The sequence below is a fragment of the Anolis sagrei genome, chromosome 3 (assembly GCF_037176765.1).
Source record: "Anolis sagrei isolate rAnoSag1 chromosome 3, rAnoSag1.mat, whole genome shotgun sequence".
Taxonomy (NCBI): Eukaryota; Metazoa; Chordata; class Lepidosauria; order Squamata; family Dactyloidae; genus Anolis; species Anolis sagrei.
In genome coordinates, this window is record NC_090023.1 from 33,964,410 (window position 1) to 33,975,669 (window position 11,260).

General features: G+C 39.3%; 1 protein-coding gene across 1 annotated transcript in view; it reads right to left on the reverse strand.

The window, feature by feature from the left end:
• Positions 1–8,765, reverse strand: part of STARD13 (StAR related lipid transfer domain containing 13) — a 228,441-nt gene extending 219,676 nt beyond the window's left edge. The window contains exon 1 of the mRNA XM_067466597.1: positions 8,654–8,765. Within this exon, the coding sequence (XP_067322698.1) occupies positions 8,654–8,764 (111 nt within the window). The 5' untranslated portion in view covers position 8,765. The remainder of the gene's footprint in view (positions 1–8,653) is intronic.
• Positions 8,766–11,260: the final 2,495 nt, after the last annotated feature.

Sequence of the window (11,260 nt, forward strand, 5' to 3'; positions counted from 1 at the left end):
ATATAATATAAAAAGCATACAAAATCAATATAAACATAAATCCTTAGATAGGACTGCAGTAGCCTGCAGCAGGCACAAGTTGAACAAAAATGGGAAAACTAGAGGAGGGAATGGATTGATCCAGCAATACAACCTCGACATATATTGAAAACTACCTCTATTGTATTTGATGCAGAACCTAAAAAGCTTGATGGTTCATGTTGTGCTTGGTATTGTAATGATTGCTTTGATTTTGTTGTAGTTGTGGTCAATAAATCGATAGCTTACTCTTACACTGTGTTGTCCTTTAGGGGAATTATCGCTCCAATATTATGCTCCCTTTAGCATGTATAACGCAATCTTCCGTAAGCCAAAGGGAATGCAACACTTCACTTCCTTGGTAGTAAGTGTTGCTCTTTACCAGTGACTAGGGATAGAGCTTGTAAGGATTTCTTCAGAATGAGAGCGAAGGCAGCAGCGTTTTGATTATCCAATCAAAGCTCAAAAGGTGTCCCAGGGAAGTGGCAATATTAAGTGAGTACCCATAAACATATTGGAGTCATTCAGACCTAATTAGATTTGTGTTGCTACTTGGTGCTGGAGTACACTTTGGAAAAACTCTTGCAAGCTAAGGCAGAATTTTACTCCTTAAATGTGAGCTACACTGAGCCTTTGGCATCTTTAGCAAGATTTAATTTTCAAATGTTGTGAAATGTCATTCCTTTACAGATAAAATGTTGCTATACATCAGACTTTGGGGGCAAGGAATAAATTACATTTTTGTGATTATACGGCTTTTAAGCAGGTTGGTTGTGGATATTACAGCAATGAAAGCTCCAGTCGTATTTCTGTGGATGCTTCATATGACACTTAAGGAGGATGGGTAAGAAAATGCAGTTATATCACAAATCATTTTGTATGAAGGAATAACTTTTCCTTTGTTAACACCTCCCATATTCCCTCTCAGACACCCACCGACTTTATAATACCTGTGAATTCTGGAGAGCTGAGGAATTGTTGGCAGGGTCAGGAAGACAATAAATATTCTTGCATATCAAACACCTGCCTGCTGTGGTTGTGAGAAGCAAAACCTAATTTTACAGGTTGCTATTCAAGTGGAAAATCTAATCTCAGAATTACTTAGCAGGCAGTCTATGCCAAGACGAGAGGTTTACCATTTTTATGAAGCTACTGAAAGCACATGAGAAGCAAATAGACAGTAATTGATGGAATAAGTATCCTCACACTAAATATATAATGAAGAATGAATATATTGAACACTCAGCAGATGGCTAATCAGTATAACCAAACGCACATGTCCCAGTAGAATCATTTATGATTTACTGCAAGCGCACACAGAGAGCTTGCTTCCTCAAGAGGATGGGGAGGAAATATAAAAAAGAAACATTGTTTGCAATGAACTGTTGAGAAAGGCACTACATTGTCTTGCTTCACAGAGAGAAGAGCATTAGACAGAGAAAGACACTGCAAGGAACCATAGCCCTTGCTGTTTACCTAATTGCCAGTTGATTTCCCCAGTGGGAAGTGGACTTGTTGCTCGCCTAGAAGAGTTTTGTCATGGTTCTTTCAGCTGTGAAAGAAATGGAACAAAGGAATGTTGAGAGCACTAGGCTATCTCACTCAATATTATCTCTGCTGACTGGTAGCTTTGGCTTGCCGGGTTTTCAGCCTTGGTAGCCTTATCTGGAAATAATAGGGAAAGCTATGCCCATCTACTATATTCCCCCTGAAAGACCATCCTCCTAAAGTAGAAGTAAGCAGCTGTTTGAGGACCAAGGACCAATTTCTCCTGGACCTATCTCCAGCAACAACAACAACTACTACTACTACTTCTACTACTACTTCTACGACTACTTTATTTTTAACCTGCCCTCTCTCCTTGAAGGAACTCAGGGCAGCTTCCAAAAAACAAAAATGGCAAACATACAATGCCAGGTGCTATTAGAAAAATAAGAATAAAACAAAGAGCACCAAACAATTAAAACAAATAGTTTAAAAATATTGAAAGTATAAAAATATAAAACCTAGGCTAAAACATATAATCAAATGACCTCGTAATTAACACCACAAAATGCTAAAATCTGTATAAAAATATAAAATATGCAAATAACAATGTGGTTTTCCCATGAGTTAAGGTAGCATAATCACTGTCAGCCTTGTTGGACATGATAAAAGCAACAAAAGTTAATCATCTTTCTCTCCAAAGGCCAATGTGCAAAAGTATGTTTTTAATTGCTTCTTAAGGGAGAGAAAATGTCCTAATTTCCATAGCGAGTGAGTTCCAGAGGGAAGGAACAAGCAAGTCCCCACCAGCCCCAGTTGAGATGGGGGTGGGATCAAGAGTCAGCCCCCCTTTGCTGACCACAGTGTCCTTTTGGTTTACATGCAGAGATGCAGTTAGGTAAATAGCCCGGACCCGAACCATTTAGGGCTTTATAGGTAATAACAAGCACTTCGTATTTAGCCCGGAAGCTGATCGGCAGCCAGTGGAGCTGCAGTAACATGGGAGTTGCTCGCTCCCTATATGGTGCTCCAGTTAGCCTGGCTGCCGATCTTTGGATTAGTTGAAGCTTTTGAATTATTTTCAAAGGCACCCCACGTAGAGAGTGTTGCAATAGTCCAGACAGGATGTGACTAAGTCATGGGCTACCATGGTCACATCTGGCATCTAAAGGTACGGGCACAGCTGGCGCACAAGTTTTAACTGTGCAAGAGCGCTACTGTCTACCGCCAACACCTGAGATTCCAGGGTCAGTGATAAGTCCAGGATCACCCCAAGCTGCAAACCTGCATCTTCAGGGAAGTGTAACGCCATCCAAAACAGGCTGTAACCCTATACCCTTATCTGCTTTCTGACTGACCAGGAGTACCTCTGTCTTGTCTGAATTTAGTTTCAATTTGTTGGCCCTCATCCAGACATCAGTTTAGGACCAGGACGCCATCCCTGGCTTTAGGTGGAAAGGAGTAATAGAGTTGGGTATCATCGGCATAAATTTGTCATCGAACTCAAAAACTCCATATGATCTCTCCCAGAGGTTTCATGTAAATTTAAACCATAAGCTGTACACTTTCTCCACTGTAACCCATCAGCTCAAATACAAATATCTCTCCTTTTCTCTGGAGTGTGTCTCATATCAGTCACATGCCTGCTGTGGTGTGAGAAGAAAAATATAATTTACAGGTTGCAAAACAAAACCTAATTTTACAGCAGACAGGTGTTTGATATGCAGAAGTACTCCACTAGTCTTCAGGGAAAAACACAAGTATTGAGATTTTAATGATGTTCTGGGGTACATGTGGTATGGGGGCATTTTCATTTGTTTTAATGTGTTCTCTTGCATTTGGGGGCTTTCTACATGATTTGGGGGAGGGACCATCCTAAAAATTCCTTCATGTTTTGTTTTGTTTTTTTAATTGTAGGTAGGAGTGCCTTGTGGACTAGTTGAAGGCTCAGGCGATCAGAAAAGTGGGATCCAGGGGCTGCATACAACACTATACACATCTGCTTGTAATGTATTTATTTATTGTGACAGAAGCAAATTGAGCATACAGTTATGTTTGTAATGTGATGGGGGATCTCGTCACATTGCCTAATACTCCATTTCTGAACCCCTTTGCATATTATTACCAATGGGCCTCATCACATATTGCCTGTTCCCTTTTGTCAGCCACCCATTGGAAACCATCTGCACTATGTAAATATGTTGTAAGGTCCTGTTAGTATTCAAGCTGAGAAAATTAATATTTACTCTGATGAAATATGAATTGCTTTTTCTCCCTCTTCATTTGCTTTGTTTAGTGACTGGGCATTGATAAGTAAACATGGACTTAATTTATAAGTCTGATTATTTCTGAGCAAACTCTGCCATGGGAGAAAAACAATGGGTTAATCAAAAGGAATATATATTGTCCTTAATATCTAGAATGACCTACAGTAACTGTACAAAAAGCTGCAAAAGCTTTGCAGCAGAAAACCAGAAAAAGATCATACATTCTCACAAAAGGTATGTCAAACAGGATTGTCTTCACACACTGCAGGAATGTGCCAGCAGAGAAGGACAGCTGATATAACTGAAGAAAAGAATTCGGGTATGACTATTGAAAAGACCCAAGCACACATCCCTGCCTTCCTTCCTCTACAAAGGAAAGGGATGTGAAAAGGGGTCACACCTGGTGACCTCAGCAGCATGTGTTCACACAGGTGAGGACAATCTTTCAGACCTCCTGGTCTAAATTGTTTAATATGTTTAAATTCATCTTAAATTGGGGCTGGAAACTGGGACCTACTGTAGCTGATGAAGCAGTAACTTAATATAATTACACAACTATGTTGCTTTCAGCCAACACATCTTGTACTTATTGCCATTCCCGAACATCCTTTAATAGGATCTCTGTGCAAAGCAAATTATACAACTTGAAAGTACTGTGGTTGTGAGTAATTGTGGCAAAATAAAGTTTTTCCCCTAGAAAAAAATTATAATTGTGGAAACGGGGAGAAAACAACCCCTTGACATGTGCATCTATATCCTGTTTATTTTAGAGCATGTCACCCAGGACCCAGAGTACTCATTTGTATGCCTTTTCTTTCACAGTCAGTGTTGCTCCATACAGGACAACCTAGATACCTTGTTTCAGAGGAGGCTCCCCTGCTTCTATCATTAGCCTTATTGCTTGGAGGTACTGTTCTTCAGGGGCTCCGTTCCCTCCTGGAGGGACGGTCTCAGAAGGTGGTGCTGGGGGACTCCTGTCCAACTCTTTGGCCACTAGCCTGTGGGGTCCCTCAGGGCTCTGTTTTATTCCCCATGCTGTTTAACATATGAAACCATTGGGAGAGGTCATCTATACGCAGATGACACCCAACTCTCTTACTCCTTTCCATCTAATTCCAAGGAAGCGGTTCCTGTGCTAAACCTGTGCCTAGTGGTCTAGAAGAGGGTAAACAAATGGAAGCTTAATCCAAATGAGACAGAGGTACTCCTGGTCAGTCATAAGACAGGTCAGGGAATAGGGAGTCAGCATGTGTTAGATGGGGTCACAGGGTACTCTTAGATTTGGCTCTGAACCTAGAGGCCCATTTATCCACAGTGCGTTTGCACAATTAAAGCTAGTGCAACAACTGTGCCCATTCCTGGAAAAGTTGTATCTGGCCATGGTGGTATATGCCTTTGTTACATCCTGGTTGAACTACTGTAATGTGCTCGATGTGGGGCTGCCTTAGAATAGTACTCAGAATCTTCAGTTTGTTCAAAGAGCAGCAGCCAGACTGCTAATTGGGGCTGGCTACAGGGAGCATACAACTCATCTGTTGAAGCAGCTCAACTGGCTGCCAACACATTTCTGGGCACAATTCTATTTATTTATATACTGTATTTATATACCACCTTTCTCAGCCCGAAGGCGACAATGCTGTTTACAATTGGCACAATTCGATGCCCCTAACAACATAAAATACAATTAAAAAATTAGAATATAATATAAAACCATACAAAACCAATAAAAACATAAATCCTCAGTGTCTCCTTACTAAAATCATTTTCTAGTTCCATTGTCCAGTCGTTCTGTAAATCTGTATTTGCCTGTTACACTGCGTTTGCAAATGCTTGCTCGAAAAACCAGGTTTTAACTTTTTCTAAAATGTTAGGAGGGGGGAGTGATCTAATACCCCTAGGAAGGGTGTTCCATAGCCAAAGGGCCACCACTTAGAAGGCCTTGTCTCTCGTCCCCACCAAACACATCTGAGAAGAAGGCGGAACCAAGAGCAGGGCCTCCCCAGACGCTCTTAGAGTCCTAGATGGTTTGTAAGGAGAGATATGTTCAGACAGGTAAGCTGGGTCGGAACCATTTTGGGCTTTATAGGCTAAAGCCAGCACTTTGAATTGTGCCAGGTAGCAGACTGGCAACCAGTGGAGCTGGCATAACAGAGAAGTTGTATGCTCCCTGAGCACCGCTCCTGTTAACAACCTGGCTGTCGCCCGTTGGACCATTTGGAGCTTCTGAAAGGCAACCTCACGTAGAGTGCGTTGCAGTAGTCTATATGGGATGCAACCAGGGCATGGGCTACCGTGGTCAAGTTAGACTTCGCAAGGTATGGGCGCAGCTGGCGCACAAGTTTTTAAAAATGCAGAAGACAAACTATCATCAGAGGGTTTGCAATCTACTATATAAAGAAAATAAAAAGAGATTTGTAAGCACCTCCATAGATATCCTACACAATTTAAAAACCTCATATTCCTATGTTCTAAAAATCCAAAATATCAAAGCAAATATGGGTTAGCTTATGATTATCTCCTTAATTTTTGAAACACATACTTTAAATGGATTTATGTGTTAGCATAACTTTTTCCACTGCATTAAAAAATGAGTTTTGAACCACAGTTTTCATTCTGGTACATCGGGAAACTGAAAATGGAAATGAAGCTGCATAAGCTGAGAAGTTACAAGCATGAGGAACATAATGCATTGAACAGAAAGGATTCTAACTCATTTTTATTTTATTTTGGCAGTTTATAGCAGCAGTATATCGCCCCTTCCAATACTCAAGAGACTATAATGAATCCAAAGACTAATTTAGACAGGTCTAAAATACAATTTTGCCCTCTAATTTTGAAATCTGCAGGACTCAAGAATCACAGGGCAGCTTCACAAAGCATGGCACTGCACCAGTCAGACGGATGTTATATTGAATCAACAAGGGGTTAGGCCAATTAAAATGTTTCAGTGTGGCCTGCCAGATTGTATGCTCAAAAAACAACAATCTAAAGTCCAGATTTGACCAAGTTAATGTTCAAACAGTGTCACTGGTATTCTAGTTTGATGGGCTGAGACTCTCAGATATAAGAACTAGGCTGTTTAAAAAGATCAGGAGATCAGTGGTATAATGCTAAACTTCTATCCTACGCAATCTGGGAAAAATCCTTTGCTTGACAAATTTATAACTAACAGAGCATTTCAGAGAACTTTCTTGGATCCTGGAATAGATCTGTTATAAGCATTACAGCTTAGAACAATTAAACTCATGTCTATGCGATTTGAGTATTTGTTTCTCTGTTGGTAAAGGCATGCAGGTTTCCTCCAACATTTCCTTATTACAATTAAACTCAGTTGCATGCAGAGCCAGGAGTGTGCAACAGAAGACTAGTGGGGCTGGGAATAAAGGCTTGTTAACCTTTCTTTCTGAACCATTTTCCATCTGCTTTTGCACACAGAAGAAAAACAAAATATGGTGATTTCTAGCAATAAAAGTCTAGGGTGAGTGTATAAGTAGCCCCTCTACTCCCAACTGATCTTTTTTTTTTACAATTAACAGCCCAAATAATACATTTTGTCAAAAGAAGCAAACAAAAGACAAATTATGATACTTCGGGTTTTTTGTTTTTGTTTTTTTTAAACCATGTCAGGAGCGACTTGAGAAACTACAAGTCATTTCTGTTGTGACAGAATTGGCCGTCTGCAAGGATGTTGCCCAGGGACGCCCGGATGTTTTTTTTTTTTGGGATGTTTTATCATCCCTACATGGGGCGCTGACAGAGGGAGCTCATCCGCACTCTCCCCGGATTCGAACCTCCAACCTGTTAGTTTACATGCAGGAGAGTTCACTAGGGAAAATCAGGGATCTTCAGAAACGGCTGGGAAATAATTGCCTGAAATTCTGCAGAGCTGTTGCCAATAAGTGTTGACAGTCCTGAGCTATCTGGACTAATTTTCCTATCTGCTTATGGATGTCCCACAGCCCGCCAGCTTGCATGTAAGCCCGGTTAGTCAGACCATGGAGTTGAAGAAGCTTATAGAAAGGTCAAAATGTGGTATGATCAAAGCAGAATTTGAGTACAGGATTTATACAGCATCCAACCCACTGCATTCCCAATACAGATATGGCTAATTCAATTACTTCCTTGATATAATAAAGAATAACACTCTTGCATATTATATAGGGTTCCTAAAAGGAAAAAAATGGAATGGCCCCTATAGTCAAAACAGATCTTTCTCAAAAATCTGCATTATCCAAGGCCCGGATTTATAAATGAACCTAAAAAAAAAAAAAAAAGGTGGGGGGGAATTAAGATACTTTTCTGAGTTAGTACAGCAAATTCTGCACCTACTCCCAGTTAAGGATCATAGTACACTGAACAAACCAAGTCATTTTCTGATTGCACATGACAGTCACAGTTACTGTTGCTATTTCACCATCAAATTCATGTTATAACATGAAGCATCCCTTAGCTAGCTGCTGCTTTGTGATCAAGTCAATATATAACTTGGAAAGATTGCATGTGTTCATAAAGTTTTAATATTAGTTGGATTATATAGTGCCCCATTGGGCACAATCATGGAAAAGGATTATCTTATGCACGTATGATGCATTTTACAAAACAGCCAAACACCAAGAGCCAAGACCAGTTTGTAATGAAAACAGGGAAATTACAAAGGCAATATAAAACAACACATATGGAATTGGAGAATATAATTTGAAAAAAAGGCAGAAGAGCAATTTGTGGAAATGGGATTGTGATCTGACCCCTAAATCTCACTGATACACATAAAATATACTGCTTGGGAGTAAAGGGTTCTTGCTGAAGCTAATTGCCATTGAATACATTTTCCATGTTCTACAAAACATCGTGCACAGTAAATGGTATGTGTACCATTCTCTCACCATCTGTTTATGCCTTTTGGTTTGTGGAGTCCCAGAAGGAGAGGAGCCAATGCTGAGAGCTTCTTCGATATCCATATTCAGCTGCTCCAGTTTCTTCATCAGATGCAACATAGATTCTGAACATTCTCCTTCCTTTACAGACTGTGCCTAGAAAGAAAAAAGAAGAAATGCATAAAAGCATATCAATTTTTTTCTTTCTAATTTGTGAATTTTCACTAATCAACAGGCAAATATTTCCTTTGTGATCTGATTCATATCTGAATTTGAACTATCATCTTGGCTCTATTGACAGAGACATGGAGATGTCCCATCTGGAGGGAGCCCTCGCCTGTGAACTGAGCCAAGTAACTACCAGTGTGAGACCAGCACCATCGGGATAGCATGCTCCTTTCCATTAAGGATGGAAAATAAATGTGTATTAACTGAGATTTTAAAATATGAATTTATCAAATTCATGATGCGTGAGATTATTCATGAATGTATTTTTTTTGTTTCCTATCACTTGGTGGTGGATGGTGGATGAGCATCGGGTTTTTTTGAAAAAGTAAATGAACAAATGAACACAATGTTTAAATGTATTCATAAAAGCACCTTTCAAAATTCCCATTTTAGAAAAATATACACAAAGATGGCAAAAATGAGATGTAATGCATGCATTAAGAAAAATAAATACACTAGGAAAATGTATGCCAACATATGCAAGAAAGAAAAATGTCTCAAAAGTAGTATGGGATGTGGAAGGAATAAAAATGCTGGTAAGAATCTGAGAAATGTAACATACTGTTTTACATCTGTACTTGTTGCCTTTCCAGAATTCCCCCCTCCCTTTGGGATAAGGTTCCCTTTTACCTTTTTGGAGAGTCATTTTATTTGTTTGTCTGTTCTGACATTCAGTTTCCCCCCCTGTATAAAATGATATATCATGCTGTTAAAAGTATGTTGAAATCCAACACCTTGACAATATGTCCCCATTCCCATTTTCCTAGTTCTGAGCCAATCTTAGTAGGTTAATCACCTTTGTTGACTGCCGTTTCTGATATGAACTTGAATATGGGAGCAGGACAGGGAGGGGCTCTGACACACATGGGGATTTAAGGCTAACATCCCTGGTTGCGATGATAGCCTAATAAAGATTGATCTGCTCAAGACCATTATTTAAGGTCATTGCTGGAGCTAGAGTTTAAATTACTGCTCTTGTTTAGTTTGTGCAAACCATTTTGGGTGCAATTTTATTGCGGAATAATGACATACACATACATTTGATTGACAAGATGGTTTTAAATTTCAACAATTCTATTAGAGTCTCTCTTATCCAACCTTCGCTCATCCAGTGTTCTGTATTATCCAATGCAGTCTGCCTCCCGCCCTGATCCACAAATGTTTCAATACATTGTGATGTTTTGGTGCTAAATTCATAAATAAATAATTACTACATAATGTTGCCATGTATTGAACTGCTTTTTCTATTGATTTGTTGTAAAACATGTTGTGGTGCTTAATGTGTTAAATCATAACATAATTTAATGTTTAATAGACTTCTCCTTAATCCTCCTTATTATCCAACAATTTTGTTTATATGGTTGAGGCTAGCAAGTTGATTCTTGGTGGTATCAGTGGTTTTTCTCCTGAAAACAGATGTACTCAGATTGATTTAAATTGTCTTTATGTATAATAATAATAATAATAATAATAATAATAATAATATAGATAGGGCAATCCTGGGGGACAGAATAATCAAAAGCAAAGAGAGAGGAAAGATTGCGTAATGTTGAGACAAATTGAGGTTCAGCACCTCTGGGAAAGACAACTGTGGTTTGAGTAAAGATAGGCACTGTGTGAACAATTCCAAATGCCCTAACAAAACATCGGGATGAAATTGCCATAGACAGGATCACAAAAATGCTATTACAAAAAGGGGAACTGCTTGAAACATGCTGAATTATCCAACAATATTTCACCGGTTCTTAGATTTCTGGATAGAATTTGAATGGTTCAGAATTCCAGTGAGTACATTGATGATGATAATCCTTTACACGTATATCTCTAGATATATTCACCCTGTAAGATGTGATCTCAGTAGCCGGAGTTACTCTCTATGGCTCTTGCATAATGAGTTGACTTTCTATAACGCTTGGATAGCACAAAATTCTGGCCTTTACATAAAACTCACAAAACAGGCTAGATCCTTTCTCTTCTGATGAAATAGCCTTACTTGAATTGAGGATTCTTGACTAAGATGACTTGCAAATGACATGAAGGTTCAAACCTGACATTGTGCTAAACATGGCCACTCTTAATTTCATGTCCCATTGTGAGAAAATGGGTGCATTTCACTGGGACCTAGAAATCCAGCATGGTGAAGTGGTTTGAGTGTTGGACTATGACTCTAGAGACCAGGAGTCTCAATGGGTGACATTGTCCAAGTCATATCTCTCAGCCCCAGAAAATCCTGTGATGGGTTTGCCTTAGGATCATCATAAGTCAGAAACGGCCCATTTCCTTGTAAAATGTTGCACCTGAAAGAAATCTTTAAGTCTACATTTGGATAATAATATGAACAACTCTTACTTATAGTCTAAAATGACATTTACAAGAAAGAACAACAAC